We start from the raw sequence: 22,271 nt of genomic DNA, 5'->3' as shown, positions 1-22,271 counted from the left end.
CGACCCATTACGTCCCCACTGCTGGGGCACGGGTCTCCTTCCAATGAAGGAAGGGTTTTGGGCCACTATTATAATATTTTAATATTAAAAGGAAGCGTGCCTAACAACAACGATATAGCAATACCACTCTCGAATTGTTTGGAATTTTCTCGTAGCGCTGTTCACTGAAATAAAAGCAGCTGCAATTGCAGTAACTACCTGTACACACACACACACACACACACACACACAAACCGTAATGTAAACAAACAGGTTTAAAGTTACACAAACAAGACTGCAGCCGGCAGCATCCTGAAAATCCCGACCTCGAGCGAAACTAGTTCACAAACAGACATAAAACTAGAACAATGGTATTTGAACGTATCTGTGCAGGCGAGAGCGAATGCACTGCGCTAATTATGAAAGGGACAACTCGGGGGGAGCGTTCGGAGCACATAATATTACTCGCAGTTTTATATAAAAGTGTGGCTGCGCTATTTCGCAGCATTTGATCTCGGAGTCTTGTCGCGACCCCATCGGAGGGCGAAAGAGCCGGTCAACTGAAAAGTGCGCGAAAAGTGACACGCAATTTTTTCTCTTTTCGAAATTCGATTTTTGAAATAGTGCGATGGCAGTTACCAGTGCGCGGGCCATTGTGGGGATCAAGGAGAAGGGGCATTTCGAACATGAAGATGCGAGGATCGAGAAATATACGGTAATTTTGACTATTTAATGGAGGGTAGCGTAATAATCTAATAATAAATCGGGGCTGATGTTTTTAAATTAAAACCCCACTTATATTTTTTGGATTTATCATCATGCCGTAATCCTGTGCTGGACATAGGCCTATTAATTAATGATTAACAAAAATACAGGAAGTTGCAATACGCATCATTTTAGTCTATCTACCTGTCACAAATCCCGAATGGTTATATCGTTTGGCATCTGCTTTTGTAAAATTTACATTGAAGATATTTTCTTGATAGAAACTGTTTATACCTACTTAGAAAAGCCTCATAAACCTGAAATATAATGAACAACCAATGGTGAACCTTCTGAAAACACAAATTTTAAATTCAATACCACCAATATTTATTTCAATTAACTGTACGTTCTGAAAACATACATTTTAAAATAAACTCTGACAAATTAATGTATTTATTGATTGATTCGTATGTTATAATGATTTAAGGATTCATTTCGACTGCTGCATGCGTAAACCTATTCCATATTTAAATTTTAAGTGTCCTTAGGAACGCTCTCTTTGGAAAATTAAAGTACTTAACTAAAATATAGGGAAAGTTATGGATCGCATCCAGTGACGTAGTTACTTTGGGAGAGGCCTATGTCCAGCAGTGGACTGCTATAGGCTGATGATGATGATATATCGGGCAGACATATCCTGCTTCTCAGCTGCTCGGAGCCACTCAGCTGCTCTTCTTATCCCACTTCAGTATAATAATACACTCACGAGCAATGAAATAGTTCTACTTACAAAATTTCGACACCAAATCACCCAATTTTTAGGGTTCCGTAGCCAAAATGGCAAAAACGGAACCCTTATAGTTTCGTCATGTCCGTCTGTCCGTCTGTCCGTCTGTCCGTCTGTCACAGCCGATTTACTCGGAAACTATAAGTACTACAGTGATGAAATTTGATGGGAATATGTGTTGTATGAACCGCTACAAAAATATGACACTAAATAGTAAAAAAAAGAATTGGGGGTGGGGCCCCCCATACATGTAACTGAGGGATGAAATTTTTTTTTTCGATGTACATACCCGTGTGGGGTATCAATGGAAAGGTCTTTTAAAATGATATAAAGTTTTCTAAAAAACATTTTTCTTAAAGTGAACGGTTTTTGAGATATCAGCTCTCAAACTCGTAAAAAGTATGTCCCCCCCCTCTATTTTTATAACTACGGGGTATAAAATTCTAAAAAAAATAGAGGTGATGCATGCTAATTAACTCTTTCAACGATTTTTGGTTTGATCAAAGTATCTCTTATAGTTTTTGAGATAGGTTGATTTAACTGTAATTTACATAATAAGTTTATTATATTTGCTGCTACGGAACCCTTTGTGCGCGAGCCCGACTCGCACTTGGCCGGTTTTTTTTTAACAGATTTAATTTAGAATTTGATCACAATGTTTACGGTTTGGTTTGTAATTGTAATGTTCAGATGCGCTGTTAAATGTAGGTACATACCTACTTACTCGTACTTCCATACTATAGCCGGTGACTCCATAAGGAATTAAGTGCCTTAAAGTTGCTTCTAGTTTTCAGCTTTTAGAAATTGATCGCTTATCAAATAGGTATATTTACGTTCTTTTGCATAACAATATGCTTTGGTCAGTAAACGTCTTCTGCCACACTATAATTATGTAGGGTTAAAATGTTTTCCCGTGGGAATTCCGTAATAAAATGTAAACTGTCCAGGGTGTTATGCCAGGTTACATAAAAAAAAACTATAATCCGTTTTCGTACGTGTACTCGTACGTCCATCCATCCTGTTACGTTTATAAAATATAGGATTAATGGCGGTTTTATTATCATAAAAAGCCAATTCTTCCATACAGCCATTATACATAAGTATAGGGTTTTACTACTTTTGCAAAAATACTAAGCCGAAAGGGGGTGACTCAGGAGGTCATTCTAATGGAAAAGGAAAAAAAAACCTTAATTTTCAAAACTCGTAGAACCAAAGTTGTTCAGAATGACCCCCTGAGTCACCCTCTCTAGTCTTAGTATACCCTTTTTGCAACACGCTGTATAAGAATTGGGAATGCCCGCCTAGGAACTGGGGCCTTTCCATAGTCGTTATTTGGTCCGGAACTATCGCAATTCGCGGGTAAACCTGCATCCTGTACTAGGTTCCGTTCCGTGAATGTTGTAGTTACAAGCCGCAATTGATCGTGACTCATAAATAAATAGCATAGACTAACGGTTGGTGGGCATACATTGTTCCGAGAGCATGTCCAAAGTTAAGCTGAGATATTTCAATGATTAGTTGGTTTTATGAAGAGAAAGTAGAGTATTTATAATAAATTAAGGGTTTTTTTGTTTCTTGTATGAAATGTTTATTATGTGTTTATGTACAATATGTCATAAAATCCCCATTCTGCAAAAAAATGCTTACGTATTTATAAGTAACGTTGTATTTGTAAAAAAAAATAAAACAACAAATTTTGGTCACTAGGTAGGTTGTAGGTAAAAGGTGACCTACAACCTACCTAGTGACCAAAATTTGTGCAGCAAAGGTGCTGATTACATCCTTTATCACCATAAAATCAGCATTGAGTACCTACCTATATTCATACATAGCATTAATTAGTCTTCTGAAACAGTAGAGTACTTTAAGTACTTACCTAAGGGTTCCGTGACTATGAATTAATGATTATTGATGGTGAAATCATATTTATTAATTCAAGTAAATTGTATTAATTGGTGCAATCGATTGTCTCCTGACGTCCCTTGTCAAACGTCTATCAGTTATATAGTACGAAAATGTATTTAAAATTTTATTTAGATATTCATTAACTTTGGCAATCAATAGAAATAAGCAATCGCTAAGCCGATATGTAAACATTTCGTTAGTTAAAAGTTCAAATCGAAATTCCCGAGTTTGATTCTCGGCCGGAGCATTTAATGTTGTTTATACTGAAAAGTACAGACGTATATTGTGTTCAGCGTAGGTCTTGTTTACAATTTCTTCAAGTGACTAATTTAGAATTGGTCATGAAAATTGTACCTATGTAGGTCGCGATATAAACAACATGTTTGACCGGCCAATTGACCTTAAATGTTTGGTACATCTTGAAACGGTTTCAGTGCGTAGATAGATAGACGTAAGTATAATACTTATATGAAAATAATTGTCTATTTGAAAGGATTATTTAATTTAAGGGCTTTATTTTTGCGAATTACTAGGTTTCGACGCAATACTTATGTAAGATTTTGTAGAACCAAAATACCGCTTATAAAAACTTAGTAGGTAGTGATACAATGGGCTACGAAATGGCTACGAGATAAAACTAATGGGTAATTTTGTGTCTTAAAGACGTTACTTACTACAGATCGATTTAATTCTTGGCAAAGGGTCTGGTCTGCTGGAACTTATCCAATAACTAGGAACCAAATTGTAGAAAAACTTAAATTTTCTCTAGCATACAGAAAGAAATAAAAGCGAGCCAAAATTTAAAAGGTCCTATTCCTATACATTATATGTGAAACATTACTCATCACAAATAAACTACTAACTTATAGTAAGTAACTAACTACTTAAGTATAAATATCGGTTCATTCATCCAGAAAGTAATATTCTTAATAGGTATATTTTAATAATATTAAAGATTAATATAACGGGATGGTATCGTACTTATTGTTTAAATTGGTTGACTTGTGCACCTGGAGCACGCCCGTTCAAGGATGTTATTACTTAACCCCATCCAGTATTTATTTTTTTAAATTACGATGCTATTTTTTTGTCTATGTCACAAAGACAACACATAAAACCCACCTAACTTACTTACGAAGGCTAAACTTTTTTTTCGAACAAGTCGGAGGTAGGTAGTTACTTTTTGCGCGAGTTGATTTCAATATCAAGGTTCTAGGTTCGATGCTCGGCCTTTCACTCGCATCGCCTTGACTGTTTATTTATAGAACTAAAGTTTATTTTTAAAATGGCTATTTTTAATACAGACCTACTTTTATGGTATTTACAATTGATCCAGTTATTCGAATTGAAAGCATGCGAGGCCATGTAATTTTTTTAAATATCAATTCCGCATATTTAATGTCGATCTTTCAAGATAAGGGCTTATGAAATACTCGAGAACTTTCTAGGAATACAGGAAGCTTTTTTTATAAAGTTTTAATTATTATTTCTACTTATCACTTGTCATTATCATACGTGGATTTTCAGTTTATGACCCGTACGATATCCTGGGGCCTATCGCGAAGTCAAAACAAAATAACATATACTAAGTACTTAATTCGTGTCAAATTCAATACATTATGCGTCCGAGAAAGTGGTTATAAAAACTACTTTTAAATAAAATAAAATATTTATTCTATATAATAAACACACAGCTGCAATTTTTCTTGTAAATCCTCGTGTAATTAATATTCATCCCGAGATTCCCATCCCACAGGGTATCTTTGCGTCAGTTAATTTAAAGTGGTACTACAGAATAATAACTAGTACCAGTACTAGTACCAGTGGTGGTACAGAGAATAGCTACCTACACAGATACATTTTAAATTCCGTCCTATCCAAAGCTGCTAACATTTATCTTCCAAGAGCTTAACAAAGCCCCAGTTTCTCACGTAAGCCCTAGGCACCCTAGAACATTCCTAGGTTCCAATTTACAATAAATCAAATGTCACACAGATCGCCTCACTGCTCCACAAACTTTTACAAACTAGTTCACCTCACAGAGGCTAAACATCACGATTTCGTGAGCACCATGTATATTATTTACATAATACCGTAACAACACAATGCATGTGGATTTAATTAATGAAATTGTGATTTACTGCCTTACATACCTACTTAGTGAGGAGCGGATGTTGTGGGTAGTAAATAACGTCTTATTTATAACAGTTTCATATTTAATAGACTATATTATATTTTTTTATTTTACAGTGCAAGTACTTAATATACTTACGTAAGTTTATAACTACTTATCTCTCTTTTTTGGGTTAAAAAAAATTATAAATATACTTACTCTGAATTCCCTTTTTTGAGTTTAAAAAAATCTATAATTATACTTACTCTGAACTTAATATTTCATGAATGTAGCAGGAATGAATGCCAACAATTTGTACAAAAAATACCGCATTCGAGTTGCATAAAGAAAGGTACAGTGAAACGCTATTGTGCTTCTTACCCAGCAATTTTCCCGCGCGCGCTTACAATAAGAGGTACATTCATAGTATGGATGTGTCCGTGAGTGTACAGCTATGTCCGGGAAAAGCCAATTTCCAATCAGAGAGCGTATATACCTAGGTACCTAGGTCCGAACTATCGATCTCGCAGAGTTAATTAAAATATCAGTTTTATGTGAAACATTCAGCGTCCTGCGGCTTTTTAATACCTACTTCAGTATGAAGTATGGAGCTGCGATTTGACTTGATTAAGTTATTTAACTGTAATATCTAGGCCTAAACCCTTCCTTCATTGGAAGGAGACCTGTGACCCGTCAGTGGGGATGGGTAGTGATAAATAATGATGATTAATTTAATAAAATTTGCTACGTGTGACCTATAGTATCTTGTTGGCTAGGTATCTGCATTCCAAGTTTGATCCAGTTAGATAACGAACCACCCTATATGTCGACTGATGGATGTTAAATTGATTAATGACTGGTCGTTAAAGTTGACAATCTACAATTTATATCCCGATGACCTGTGACAAGCCTGTGACATTTGCAAACAATATCCGATGTTAGATCAACTTCCTTACATGACATGTAGTTGTCGTGCAGAACATTATGAGAAAAGGCCATCAGGCTTACAGGCCCACAGACTAATGTTCGTGCTCTCTAGATCTAGATAAAATATAGGTCACCTTAGCCTACAATGTTTTTTTCGTCAGTGATCTTGCCCCGGAAGAATACTGGGCTTTGAGTAGAAATTACTATGCAAATGTATTTATCAATTTATTAATTAAATTTCACATCATACGGTTATTAATTTGTGATTACGAGATTCACGAGTCATGACATAACACTCGTGATTGTGGTTTATTTTTTGGTTGCATGAAATTTACATCCTGTATTTAAAATAACTTGCAATTAACATTTTTTTCGTAAGTGAAACGGGAATATCAGAGGCGATCAATTTTCAAACGTACAACGTCGCACAGTCAACCAACGTTTTACCTGATTGTAATTAAACAGTACAAAGAGCCCGCCCGCCCCGGTATACGGGGTGTATCGTTTGTAAGATAGATCTATAGCACTAAAACGTAACGTCTAAATGAATAATAGAGCCCAATTTCTTATTAATTAAAAAATATTTGAATCAACTATGTAGTTATCTTTCAAAAAGTTGAGCGGGTTAATCTTCACACCTAACATTACCCGTCACTGATATAATACTAGATAATTTGTAATTTAGGTCTTGGAAATAATTGTTGGATATAGGCTTCTGCTACTGTCCTACATCCTACACTGTTGCACTGATAGTTGATTGATCACCACTTATAAATATATTACTCATTCTATAAAATAGTTATTGAAAAAACCCTAGCTCGTGACAACCGTCATGTTAGGAACTCAAGCAGCTCCATACTTACAACGACTTAGCCAAGCACTAAGTATAGCCTTTTATTATTTATTGCCTATTAATCTCATTATCCGTTATAGGAACTTCGTACCTAGCTGGTTCTGACTATGGCGGGACAATTATCAACGGTTATAGATCGATCAAGGTGACCTAACCGGACGCGATATTCGAATACCTTAGGGTGTAGGTAGGACATTTCCTAGTGCCTAGTATGAGCTAGGTACGCTATGAGTCCTAGGTAAGCTATGTTGATTGGGGTTTGTTAACAGCGTTGGTCGTGTGTCGTGGAATGAGATGAATATGGTAAAGATTTCTCTAAAAGGTAATGTTATTCCTGTCTCAATTCAATGTATTGATTGATGAATGAGGTTGCTATGAAATAACCGAGTTTGTATGCAAACGGTATAAGCAAATACATATAAATATACAATACAGTACTTACAGATTTTTGTCTTTCTCTCAATTGTGTCATTATCGTTTCTACATAAACAATACCTCTATAAGAGAGTAATTTTCCTCCAAGGGCGTTGTATTTTCCTCATGTGGACTTTATCAGACACTATAATATATAAATATGAAATTGTTGCCTAATCATAAAAACTCTTCGTAATCCTATGGAATATCACATTGCCCATCCCATACTTTTCGAGTGTCCTACAAGTACTCAAAGCTTTGCAAAAAGAATCCCTCCAGTATCAAAAATTTTTTTCAAGAAAATTGATTTTTTTGAAGTGATTTAACTCTAGTCAAGTGACAGAGAGAACTAGAAAAAAAATACTTAAGTGCCATTAGATTTGTTACTGTTTTATAGGTGGTATAAGTATTTACCACAGCAAATAGTAATTCTTACCTAGCGAAATACTGAACACAATTCTCCTTATCTTGGAATACAAAGCAAGTAGCGAAATTATTGATATTTTATACCTGTAGTAAAATACCTAGTTACATTGTTGAATGCAAATTACCTGTGACAGTTTCAAGTTTCAAACAGGGTTGCCAATTTGCTGTTCAGCAAACTACTATTAATAATTATTATACCTGTACTTAGCTTCACACCTAAACACCTGCGCTTTTCATAGTGACTCCGGTGAAAATTTTACCAGAAATTCCCTCGAGACCTCGAGAACTTATTGAAAATGTTGTCTATGGAAAAACTGTATACTGAAGTTATAATTATAATTAGTTAATACCTACTTCTCACCACTTATAAACTACAGGACGGATCTTCATGAAGGTATGTAGGACGATGACACCCTGGATTAACATATAGATACTTTTTATCCCGGAATTCCCACTTGAAAATTTTAAGCATCCCTTGTCTATCATAAACTACTAATTATACTTGAAAAAGTCGCCTATGTTTTAATCCAGGGTGTTAGCTAACTCCATAACAAATTTCATTTAAATCGGTTCATTGGTTTAGTTTATCGGTAAGTAATAACAAACATACACACTCACAAACATAATATTGGTAGGATTAAATAACCTAATATAGAAATTCATCCCTATTCTATTCTATTCTATTCTATTCTATTCTATTCTCTGTGGGGGTGTAAGTACCTGCACCTGGCTCTCTCGAGTGGAACCTTTGTGCATGTCCCCAAGGTCTAAACTGCCTTCCTAAGCTTGGACCATTTCCCACCACGCTGGTCCACTGCGGGTTGGTGGGTTCACATATCTAGATGTGCTAAATCTAGATATGCAGGTTTCCTCACGATGTTTTCCTTCACCGTAAGAGCGATGGTATACATTGTACTTAAGTTAAAAGAACTCATTGGTACATGTCAGCGCCGGGATTCGAACCCGCATCTCTTGCTTGAGAAGCGGGCGCTTACCCGACTGAGCTACCACCGCTCACGAAATTCATCCCTATATTAATACTGAAATTAATTTGGTAGGTAGGTACGTCTACTGAATGTCTACAGTCACAAATTACAAATTAGAGTTGGATTAGAGACCTTCCACATTCGTCATAAAATTTAAATTTGTTTGCCGCCTTTACTTTAATTTAGGTGTTAAAATAAAGACTTAATTTTATACAGGAAATGATTAGGAATTGAAAATATTGTCAACATGATCCATGCAGGTGTAAAGTGAAGTTTGCATATTGTGCACTCTTTGGCTGACTGTCTTCCCTATTAGCACAAAGCCTACCTGATAAATTACCTTTTACATAGAAAAATTGTTTGCCAACAGCTGGCCGACGAGCTGCCAGAGAAGCTCTCGGAGCTGCGCCTTCGTCCCCTGAGCTTGGACAAACGCCCCCTAGGTTTGGACCAACGCCCCCTGGGTATGGACCAGCGCCCCCTAAGCAAGGACAAGCGGCCGGGATATACCGTCCGGAGACTCGGGCCTCAGGACAAGGAACAGACCCTACAGTTCTTGAGGAGGTAAGAAGGAGGAATATGTCGAACTACAGGGTGTTCAAAAAAGGGTGTGTGTCTTATTGAAAATGAATTTTCAAAACCCAGGTTTTGATAAGAGGGCTGAATTGAGATAAAATTTAGTACAATTATTAAGTAAGTTATCTTTAATACACTCGCGAGCAACCAAATCGACTCAAGCCTTCACGGCGCACATATACATTGATTTTCCTAAAACGATAAATGGTAAATATAAAAGTGATATGTCATTCGAAAGCTGAAGAATTAGGCTTTCAATTAAGATCAATACCATAAAAAAAAACTAAGCGCAGATTTAATGACGCATTTTAATTGCCCGTCAGTGTTAATTACCTCATTAGGAATCCACGCCTTGCGCTACCTGATCCCGCTATAAAACCTTTCCACATCCGGTGTACCTTATCAGTCGCTTGTTGCAAGTTGACCGGTACACATCTCGTTGCATTGTATTCCTTGTTTTCGCAAACCCATGGATACCACACCAGAAGAAGCTGCTCAAGTTGTTGCCTTGCTGCAACAAGGGTTAAGTCAGCGAGCAGTCGCTGCCCAGCTCCACTTGAGCCAGTCTGCTGTATCCCGAGTATACAGACGGTTCCAAGAGACTGGTGCCTTCAATCGAAGACCAAGAACGGGCCGCCACCGCTGCACTTCAGAGAGAGACGACCGCTTCATTGTCTCAACCTCGCTGCGCAATCGACACCTTACGGGCGTTGATGTGCAGCAAGAACTGAGACGTGTACGACAAGTGGCTGTCAGCGAGTGGACAGTGAGAAGACGCTTGAAGGAAGCCAACTTGACACCAAAAAGACCTGCATCAGGCCCCAAATTGACTGCAGGCCACCGACAAGCGCGTCTTCAGTTTGCTCGAGAGCATCTCGATTGGAGCATTGCGCAATGGCGGTCGGTCCTGTTTACTGATGAGTGCAGAGTGTGTCTGCATGGCAGTGACAGGAGAGGCCGGGTCTACCGGCGTCCGGGGGAACGATTTGCCCAATGTTGTTTCGCTGAAACAGTAGCATATGGCGGCGGTTCCTGCATGATGTGGGCTGGTATTTCTCTAGAGGGAAAAACCGCACTTGTTTTCGTGCCTGGAGGCGGCCGAGGAGGCGGGTTAACAGCTGATCGGTACATCACCGACATTCTACTCGGTCATGTTGTGCCCTATGCAGAATTTGTCGGTGAAGACTTCGTGCTAATGCACGACAATGCCCGCTGCCACACGGCACGAGTCAGTCGGCAGTTTCTGAGAGAGAAGGAATTGCGCACGATGGACTGGCCTGCGCTCAGTCCTGACCTGAATCCCATCGAACACTTATGGGACGAGCTCAAAAGAAGAGTTCGGGCCAGGAATCCAGTCCCTGCAAGCGTGGACGAGCTGAAGACAGCTTTATTAGAGGAGTGGGACGGCATTCCTCAGGAAACTGTCAAAAAGTTGATAAGGTCTATGAGAAACAGGCTGCAGGCTGTAATTAGGGCAAGAGGGGGCAATACAAAGTATTGATTTAAATAAATAAATTTTTATCTTAACATTTTTTGTTTAATTTGTATAATACGATACCCATACCCTTTTTTCCTAAATTCCCGTTTTTCCTACAATTGCGTTCAGACATCATTTATTTCAAAAATGATGAATGGATTTCAATAATAATGATATCAAATTAAAGCTGACATCTTAAGCTTTTAAATGACATATCATTTTTATTATTTCTATTCATAATTTTACTTGTATTAATGTATGTTTGCGCCGTCAAGGCTTGAGTCGATTTGGTTGCTCGCGAGTGTATATGTAGGTACACGTAGAGGTGCATAAAATGCACTTATTTCTACAAAGATTATAGATAGATGTGACATAATATAAGTCCAATACTTCATAAATACTTACATAGTGTATTTATGTACAAGTATTCAATTAATCCAATAATGTTGTCATAAAGCATTTACACGGTTCAAACTGACATGATACCAGGTACTCTATTACTAATTAAATAGTTATAGGAAATATCAATCTAGTTAGGTATGAACCTACCGCATAACGTTACCACAGAGTTATTCAGAAACACTGGTTATTATAGTTAACTACTTTACTGGGCATTTACTTAAATAAAAACCCACAGAAGTTGACTGTTATGTTTTTTGAACAATGAATAATGGTTCATTTAGTTATAGGTAAGTATCTAGGTAACACAAATCAATTGACAAACCACAGTACGAGTATTTGTGTATGCATCATTTGTGGAACGGATTGAAAAATAATTCCTACGCATCGCATGAAACGAACAAAGTAACGTACGGCGCAACGGCGCGATGTAGGCTTACCCTAGGGTACACTAGTTGGACTACATTTATCGCTTTCATTTCTGGCTCTTATACAGGGTGTTGTAAAAAGAGTATACCTACTAAGCCAATAGGGAGTCATTTTAAATCCGCAAAAAAAAATATCCCAAAGATTTTCACAAGGACAACCTGAGTGACCCCCTTTCGGCTTAGTAACTATACCCTTTTTGCAACATCCTGTAGAGAAAGACTTGGTTAGAATAAAATTATGTTTAATGCTTTGCATGTTTTGCTACGATGCTCAAACCCAGAAGAAGCTCAATACCCTCACCTCTCTCCCAGGTTTTTCTTCCGCGACGAGCCCATGAACCAGGCGATCCAGCTGCTGGAGACCCCCGACTCCAGGTGTGAGGAGCTGGAGGACTACGCCGCAGCCACCCTGGATGAGGAGGTGTCCTTTGCCGTGGTAGACGACCAGGGGGAGTTCGCCGGGGTCATCATTAATGGAATCGTGAGAAGAGAGGTGAGTTTGTTTAGCTTGATTGATACGTGGTATGTAGAGGAGGGTTACTCTGTACTGACGAAAAACGAACGAACGGGAGCTGCCGTGCAATTGAGACGTTTAATTTAATACAACTTCGTTTTTCGTCATATAGACGTCATAGTGACCCCCCAATCTAGGGGTCAGGTTACTTTGACTCAGACTGTACCTCTACTTATTGGTGCTCGAATATTATAAAGCGTTGCGGTGATGTTACGGGGGTGTGCAGAAATACAATTAAGTATACACGTAAGATTCACGCAATTTGTTGATGTAGTTCTATCATTGTAGTGTCTTAGAAAAAAGAACACCAATGGTACGCAGTTGGTACACCGAAACGGGCGTAGCTAAAACCACTTTTGTGATCCAACTTAAAAAATCCTGCTTCTCCATACACTCCACCCCATTTATGGACCTCGATATGAATCCCATGCTACTGCGTACTAACCTACGTCGGTTGATATGATTTGAAAGCAACATTTGATGAAGGCATTGTGAATCCTGCTACGTACTTCCGGCCAGGTGTTCGCCGTTCAGCGTTTTCCAATCTCATCACGTTTCGTTTGTATATTATGTTGTTTGTGTGTTGTTGACTAATTGAATCCGTTGTTTATACACTCACGAGCAATGAAAATGTTCCAGTGACATACCTAACATGGAAGGGCAATATCAGTGTATTTTGAAACTCACAACGAACTCAGAAACATGCAGTGAAACTCGAATCCCCTATTATTTATGGGCACATTAAAAAAAATATGAATGATTGATTAAACGACTAGGTATCTGTTCCAGCTGAGAAGGCAACTCAATACGAACCACTGCGTCAGTACAAGTCTTTTTAAATAATCTAATGATTTAATTCGCAAATCCCGTCCTACCTTTTCAATATTCGCAGAACTCTGAAGAAAAGGTATCAATATTGGTTCTACCTTTTTTGGCATAAGATTTTTTTGTCTAATCTCGTATTGCATAGTAACGTTTGGTCAAAGTCTCGTTACGCCGAAAATCGTATGGCATAAATCTCGTTTAGTAGAAAGTCATTTCGCATAACATTGTTTAGCCTAATAATGGTATGGCCAAATCTTGAATAGCCTAATAATGCTATGGCATAGGTTTATACAAAGTAATAATATTCGTTTGGCTTTAACTTTGACGGAGCGTCTCCCTACATAGCGCAAACTGGTGCCTTGTATTGTTTCCGCTGTTTGGAAAACGCTCCGCTCCGCTTCGCTGCGCTCCGCTTTGGTTTTGATGAACATGTGCACCTAACACGCTCCTCCTCGCTTTGCTCGTCGTCGCACCTATTTTTAGGTTTCGATCTCATGGGGTTTGTAATAATTATATTGGTCGTTAACTTTCGATTTTTTGATCATACAATATGGTGATTTTCGGGATGTAGGAGAAAAATACCACAATTTGTACATTTACTACATACTTAATATATTATTTATTAAGATAACATTAGGAGAAACAAGATTATACATAGGTATAGACGAACATAAATTTGAGCAAACGAAACTTAGGTTTTTAAAGATTGTGCCTAAAGAGTTTTAGACGAAACGAGCCTTATGCCACATAAGTCTTGGCAAAGTGATGGTTCTGCCAAAAAAGTTTAGACCATACGAGTTATGCGAAATGAGTTTTGGTCAATAAAGATTATGCCAGATGAGCGGAACCCATCAATATTACTATCCCTCTTTAATTTATCGGAAATTTCGTGTCTTTCACTTCCGTCCTTGGATTTCAGCTGAAGGTTCTGAAAGGAGATTCTGAAAACGGATTACAGTCGCTGACCTTCAGCCTATGACAAGGTCATGGGATGGCCGAACTTTTTAAATAAGTGATTTAACTCTAAAGTTTTTTTTCCATCGTAGGAGGCACCGTACTTTTTTGCGATTTTAATTTGTATTTTCGGTGAGATTTTGAAAACCTCGAAAAAAACAGTCCGTCTCTGACTTAGAATCAATTCAAACATTACCGAATTCAAAAATAATAAAAACAAAAGTAGGCTGGTATGTGACCTTTGTTATTCAGATTGACAGGTTTTAAGCGCGTGTAAAGAAAGGCCTTGCCTCGAAATTTTTAAATCATTAGGCCTACTAGATTGCTTCTCTGACTAACTCTAGTTGACCTGCATTTAGGTACCTATTATCTAGTTAATTCTAGTTGAAATATCTATCGCTATAACTTTGAAAGGACCTTTCTAATTTCCAGTGTGCATTGACTTTGTTTGTTTGTTTGACTTACATACTTTGAACTTTTCTCTGAAAAGCAATCATTATAGATTGTATAATTACAAGCTAGGCTAGAAATTAATTCCATCATCCATCACGACCCATTACGTCCCCACTGCTGGGGCACGGGTCTCCTTCCAATGAAGGAAGGGTTTAGGCCTAGTCCACCACGCCGGCCAAGTGCGGGTTGGTGGACCCCAACACAAGCAAGCTTGTGCTGAGAGAGTTGTCGGGTAAGTGGGCAACCCGACTGTCAGATGTTTTCAAGCCGCCCGAAGGCTAGGCTTAACGACGACGAAATTAATTCACGATAGTATTATTTCACCTCACCTATAAATAGCTATCTTATATCGATATCGAAATATCTGTCTGGTTACTGTGATGCGAGATGCGATGGTTATCATTTTGTAGGAAAGTTTAGATTTAAAATTGATAGAAAATCTAGAAAATTAATTAACACGGAAGGAAATTCAGACCAGGCACAAGAAGAGGCCGTAGCGTCTTTCAGCGGTGAAATCAAAAAAATAAATACAGCGATAGCGATAGATATTTGAATTAGTCAATAAATCCTCTAATCTAGTTGTCTGTCTCAAGTTCAAGGTGTCGCAATGAGAGAAGCTGACCCGGTTCAGTGCGCGCGCCGCTCCACCGACTGTTACTGAGCCTTAGGGACGATTCCGCTAATTCATGATATTGATACTGATAGTATTTACCTACTTAGTTACAAGAAAAATTAGGTAGGTACATGATTACCGGACTCCTATAGGAGATGGTACTGAAGTCTACCCATAAGTACTAGAAGTAATTACAAAATAATTTATTGTTATATCCATGTCCATGTATACTTGTAATGAAGAGCTAATTTTAATGTATAAAACGTTTAGTTCTTAGTATAATTATTATTATTATTATAATGTGGTAATTAATACCTACGTGCCTGCTAAAGCATTTCTATCTTACCTTTTATTACCACTCGATTATTCATAAATAGTTTATTAATTTATTTAAATAAGGAACACCAGCAGTTAACAGACATTACAGACATGACAGTAAACTTTACATATACAGTTATATCATTATTAATTATACTTACCTATTCTTAATCGATAATTTACTAAACTAATTTCTGTTGTTGTAGTGACTAGTTCTCACCTATGAATTTACCAGAATTGTACCATTTTGTACCGATAAGGTATTCAACAAAACCAATGCGGAAAGCTATTCGCAAATTGCAGCTATCAAATAACGCACAATCATTGTTGTTTTAAGAAATTGGCCGAAACAATTACCTATCTAAAGCGAAGAAACTGATCAACCATGAAATTATTTTATCGTGTCATTAAGTTAATTTGTCTTGTTCAGTATCGAGCTGGTATTTAGCTTATACAGTACCTATTCATATCTACTTACTTAATACCTACTTACTGTTCTGTTAATTAATTAAAATTTAAGCTTATCTGCTCCGGCCGGGAATCGAATCTGATACTTTCGACATAGCAACCAGCAGTCGACAAGTCTCCCAACTGCCCCAACCTTAAGTTCTGACGCATCCAACGAAAAAACTGTCCCACAATCACTAACCCGACTTTCCTCTACAGGACGCGCTAGCAGCCGCCGCCGTCGACAAATCATCAGAATGCCCCGACCCCAAGTTCCGTCGCATCCTATCCGTGCTAGGGCACCTGGAGCGCGCGGCGCGGGTGTGGGAGCAGCTGGCCGGCGCCCCCGTGCTGGAGGTGCGCATCGCCTCCACGCACTCCGCGTGGCGCGGACGAGGACTGATGAGGGTGCTGTGTGAGGAGACTGAGTGAGTTGCCTTTGTTTTATGGATATATTAGAAGCCGTTATGAAGCAAAAAGAGAAACGCTAGAGCAACGACAGACGATGGAAATTGATGGAGTGTCTATAGGTAGTTAACTGCGTCGACGGATGAGATATTGAAATACCTCATCCAACGCCATCTTTCTTTCTCATCTTCGCTATCGATAAAGATAGTTACTAGTTATTATTCTGTGCTATTGCGTCCCGGGCGGTTTTTTTACAGAATTGCATAGTTGCAGCAGTATAGGATCGTTTTGTCGTCCATCTGTGTCCATATCAGATCGGATTGTTTTACTGAATAGCATAGCTGCAGCAATATAAGGCATTTTTGTCGTCCATCTATATCTATCCTTCGGTCTTTGAGCTCTCTGACAAGTCTTCCGACTGCCCCAACCACAAATTCCGTCGCATCCTATCCGTGCTAGGGCACCTGGAGCGCGCGGCGCGGGTGTGGGAGCAGCTGGCCGGCGCCCCCGTGCTGGAGGTGCGCATCGCCTCCACGCACTCCGCGTGGCGCGGACGAGGACTGATGAGGGTGCTGTGCGAGGAGACTGAGTGAGTTGCCTTTGTTTTAGGGCTATAGTGCAAATTTAGCCAGTATGAAGCTAAAAGAGAAACACTAGAGCTACGACAGACGATGGAATGTTTTTTGCTTTCAATACGTCATCCGACGCCATGTTTCTTTCTCAACTTAGCTATCGTTATTAACGCTAGTTACTATATAGTTATTATTCTGTGCAATCGTTCAGGGTAGTGTTTTTACTGAATTTCATAACTGCAGCAGTTTTGATAGGATCGTTTTGTCGTACATCTGGTGTCTATGCGTCCGTCTTCGAGCTCTCTGATAGGTATAAGGTGATTTTATCATCCACCTGTGTCTATCTGTCCGGTCATTTCGTCGTCTATCTGTGTCTATCCGTCCATCCTTGTGGTCTTAAGTCACTCGATAAGTCGGCTGACTGCCCCAACCCCGCGTTCCTATGCATCCTATCCGTGCTGCAATAGCTGGAGCGCGCGGCGCAGGTGTGGGAGCAGCTGGCCGGCGCCCCCGTGCTGGAGGTGCGCATCGCCTCCACGCACTCCGCGTGGCGCGGACGAGGACTGATGAGGGTGCTGTGCGAGGAGACTGAGTGAGTTGCCTTTGTTATAGGAGGATCTAGTACAAAAGCCGTTATGAAGCCAAAAGAGAAACGCTAGGGTTACGAGTGTTACGACAGACGATGGAAATTGATGGATTGTCTATAACTGCGTCTTCTCTTTCTCTCTTATCTGTGTCTATCCTTCGGTCTTGGAGCTCTCTGATTAGTGAGTAGACTCCCCAACCCCAAGTTCCCTGGAGCAACGACAGACAATTGAATACCAATGATGGACATCATCCGTAGCCATATTTTGTTGTCATCTGCTTCGCTTTCGTCCAGTTAGGATAGCTTTACTGAATGGTATAGCTGCAGCAGTAGGTTGTTTTGCAGTCCATCTGTATCTATCCACCCGTCTTTGAGCTCTCTGACAAATCGGTATAGGAATTCATGATTCTACCACTCCTGCTACCAGTCTAAGATCGTCGGTCCAGTGGACTAAAGCGCGTCCCACGTTAAGTTTGCATACCCTCGACTATTCACCTGTAAAATACCAACTTCAAAAGGCTAAAACTGAATAAGTAATTTATCATGGTAAATTTTCAGGTGAATGCTTTAAAGGTTACCTTCTGGTTAAAAAATAATGCATCAACTACACAAATATAATAAGTAATTAAATTTAATGTATTGGTAATAATAATTATATTGTATTGATGAATATCTGGTTAATGATAAGTCCTGCAGTAAAGTCGGTAAACAATAACATGCATGAATTATGATTTTATGATGTCAGCCGCTTCTCTGATTGTTTATTTTGCATATTTAGTCACGCTTTAGCACTTAGCCATGTTAACTGCCATTTTACGACGAATGCAATTTGTAGGTGGGCAGGGTACCTACATACTAGACACGTGTACAGTTGTATATTGTATTGATTCATAATTACAATATAGGTGTACCTAAAGATACAAGAAGAAAAATACTCAGTTCAACTACCTATTATGTAGTTACTAATTATTCCATAAATTTGAGTCCTGAAGATATAAAATTGAATCCATAAGGTTAATAATCCTATATACTCACGTCTTTAAACTTACACCACGGATACGTGAGTAAGTACCAGTAATTTAGGAACCCAGCAGGAAAAGATTCAAGGCGATATAACTGGACCTATAGTCATGTTGTATCTTAGGTGTAGAATTAAATGAACAATCAATCGAATTATCAACAATTTAATCCTCGGACACAATAGATGTCGTTACTAAACCACTTTTTACACGTTTGTTCTTAATAGCTTTGAGAACCAAGTTTAAGTACCTACTTACTTTATTTACCAAGCTGGTATAACAGCTCCAGTTACTTGTTGGTAATTAATAACATTATACCTATAGGGTTTAGAGGGTTTATTTTAATTAGAGATTGACGACCAACCCTAGACCAGGTGTAGTGTTTATTACCAACACGCTAAGACGAAGAAAATTCAATAAAATATCAGGGTGTATTTTTACCTAAGTAGTAAATAATCAATTGGACCTATTTCCCGCGCTATCTCACGAGATATACTCGTACAGCATGTCATCTTGTGTGATCTGATCATAAACATGAATCATTGAGACGGGCCTTGTATACTGTCATATTAATTATGCACTAATGGGACACAATTGATAAGGTACAATCGGATCACCATCCTTTATTCTGCATTTATATTTTGGCTCTTATTGTGTATAGCATAGGTATTACTTTGAGTGCATCAAAGCACTGCAACGGTAGGCTAAGGTACTTAGGACGTTGGTCTCACAGCAAATTATGATGTTTGTGACATAATAATTTGTAATTATTACATTGTTGACGTGCAATAGAAAGCCTTGCTGACAATTTAACCATGCGTAATGCGTAATATTTACAATGAGAACTTGTCAGAACTAAGATTAATTAAATAAATGCGGCCATGAAGTTATTTGATCCTTTAGTTTAGAATGTTTCGATTCATGAAAATCACAGGGTGTTTCTTTTAACATTTCTTTACCTGGATAGGTATCTCGTTTTCAAAAATTTTCGATTTTTTGTTAATTAAATAGGTAATTAATAGCTTTGCACGGGGTGTAGATATCTCTTTTGTTGACTGTACCATTTATAGCTGATTAAATTAACATATTCAACGTTGCATTATCATCGTATTACACTTGATAGACGTATCCGACAAACATGAAAACATGTCCACTGTGAATTGCTATTGTTAGATACAAGTAGAAAAATAAAACACTTATTAGGTTGTTAAAACTAAAAATAGAATAAAATTGTATAAGTAATCATATGAAAAACAGGCACTTAGATATGGAAATACATAGGAGTAGTGCAACGAATGCCTATCTAGTATTTTCTGGTATGAACTAGATTCTGTATTATATTATCATTATCCATTTTAGTCATCATCAACCTGTAATCATGCACTCCTGCTGTCCAGGCATAGGTCTTTTTGCCAAGGAGCACCACAACTGGCCTCAGCCTAAGCTTCGTAACCATATCTTGTTTGTATAAATAAGTTTACAAATCATCATCACGACCCATCACGTCCCCACTGCTGGGGCACGGGTCTCTCATTCCAATGAAGGAAGGGTTTGAGGCCTAGTCCACCAAGCTGGCCTAGTGTGGGTTGGTTGGTGGACAACTGTAATCCCCACAGGGGTAGTCAGAGTCGACTCGCTTTTCGCTGTACATTTGTACTCACGTGATTGGTCGCGAGCCGTATCGCCGTTTTTGAATGAGTAGGTACAATGTACTTAGGGTACACATCTAGAATCTATCCCCCTTATTCATAAAAAAGTTACTGGACGAATTAGCTATTGAACTGTTTTGTCACTCTCTGTCAAAGAACAAATTGTTCTCTGTCAGAGAGGGACAGAACAGTTCAATAGTTAATCCGTTCAGTAACTTTTTTATGAATAAGGGGGTAAATGTGCAGATTTCCTCACCATACGAGCGTGTATACAGGGTTATTGGTAAGTAGACCGGATCCTTTCAGGAGGTGATAGAGGAAGGCATTTCCAGTCGATTGAACCCAATAATGCATGATCCAAAACTTAACCATTTCTAAGATATTTAATATTTAAGTTTTTTTTTAAATTTTGCCAAAATTTTATGCTTAAAACCGAAAATAAAAAAAACTAGCCTCATTTCAATATTTTTTTGGTTGTTTTGCATTAGTAACACCATAATAAACAAATTAAAATAATCAAATGTCCATTATTCGACTTAAATTAGACATAATACCTCAAAATAGTTAAACATTTTGAAAAAATATTCAAAACGCAAAAACAACTAAATTAAATTAAAAAAGAATTTCATATGACATTTTTTTGTGCACTTCAGCTTAAAAACATGGTCAACTAATAAGCTTTCAAACAAGATAATTTAATATCAAATCAATTAAGGTATCACCAAGATATGGCCAAAACAACCAGAGAAAGCGGAGAAAACTCAGAAGGGGTTTCCATACTAAAGTCAACAGGACTGAAAACAATCACACTTTTTACCTTTAAATTGGGCAAATTTTGTTAGTTTTCCTGTTGAATTTTGCCCGTCTGTGCTGGTTGTTTTGGCCATATCTTGGTGATACCTTAATCGATTTGATATTGAATAATCTTAAATGAAAGCTTATTAGTTGACCATGTTTTTAAGCTAAAGTGAACAAAAAAATGTCATATGAAATTCTTTTTTAATTTAATTTAGTTGTTTTTGCATTTTGAATATTTTTTCAAAATGTTTAACTATTTTGAGGTATTATTTCTAATTTAAGTCGAATAATGGACATTTGATTATTTTAATTTGTTTATTAAGGTGTTACTAATGCAAAACAACCAAAAAAAATATTGAAATGAGGCTCGTTTTTTTTATTTTCGGTTTTAAGCATAAAATTTTGGCAAAATTTTTTAAAAAACTTAAATATTAAATATCTTAGAAATGGTTAAGTTTTGGATCATGCATTATTCGGGTTCAATCGACTGGAAATGCCTTCCTCTATCACCTCCTGAAAGGATCCGGTCTACTTACCAATAACCCTATATGTGCATTGTAGGTACTTAAATTTTAAAGTCTATCTCAATGGTTGATGTCAGCGCCGGGATTCGAACCCGCATCTCTTGCGTGAGAAGCGAACGCTTAATCGACTGAGCTACCACCGCCCTTCTTATTCTGTAACTGTATCTTATTCATGCATAAATAAAACAACATCCATCTCCTCTCCCCAGACGCCTGGCCAAGCAGCTGGGGTGCGGCGCTCTGCGAATGGACGCGACATCAGCATTCTCCGCGGCGGCGGCGGAGCGGCTCGGGTACCGCTGTGTGTACAGAGTCAAGTACACCGACCTGCCCGAGGCTCCGGTCCCGGACCCCCCGCACACGGAGGCGCGGGTCTACTTGAAGGAGATTTAAGGTGAGTTCAGGCCCTGTAGCACGGGGTGCTATTAAGACATGACAAAAGTTCTCCGTCGCGCTCGCCCTTGAGGCTGCGCGATGTGAATGAGTGCGATGCAAATCTCTGGTCACATCTTAATTGCGCCCCGTACTAGCCCTTCAGGTCACATCAAATGGTCAGACTATGTCCTAGTTTCTCCTAAATTTGGAACCACAATTTAAAACAGAAATCATCATCATC

The 22,271-nt window shown here is 38.3% G+C and overlaps 1 protein-coding gene across 1 annotated transcript; it reads left to right on the top strand.

Moving 5' to 3' along the window:
• The first annotated feature begins 428 nt into the window (after positions 1 to 428).
• On the top strand, positions 429 to 22,049 carry LOC125488442 (arylalkylamine N-acetyltransferase 1-like). Its single transcript, XM_048627443.1, has 5 exons — positions 429 to 694; positions 9,466 to 9,659; positions 12,288 to 12,468; positions 16,319 to 16,527; positions 21,865 to 22,049. Exons 1-5 carry the CDS (start codon positions 608 to 610, stop codon positions 22,046 to 22,048), a joined length of 855 nt encoding a protein of 284 aa, XP_048483400.1. The 5' UTR covers positions 429 to 607; the 3' UTR covers position 22,049.
• The last annotated feature ends 222 nt before the right edge of the window (positions 22,050 to 22,271 follow it).

Source organism: Plutella xylostella, chromosome 18 (genome assembly GCF_932276165.1).
Source record: "Plutella xylostella chromosome 18, ilPluXylo3.1, whole genome shotgun sequence".
Lineage (NCBI taxonomy): Eukaryota > Metazoa > Arthropoda > Insecta > Lepidoptera > Plutellidae > Plutella > Plutella xylostella.
Note: the sequence above shows the minus strand (reverse complement) of the source record. Positions and strands in the feature narration are given on the sequence as shown.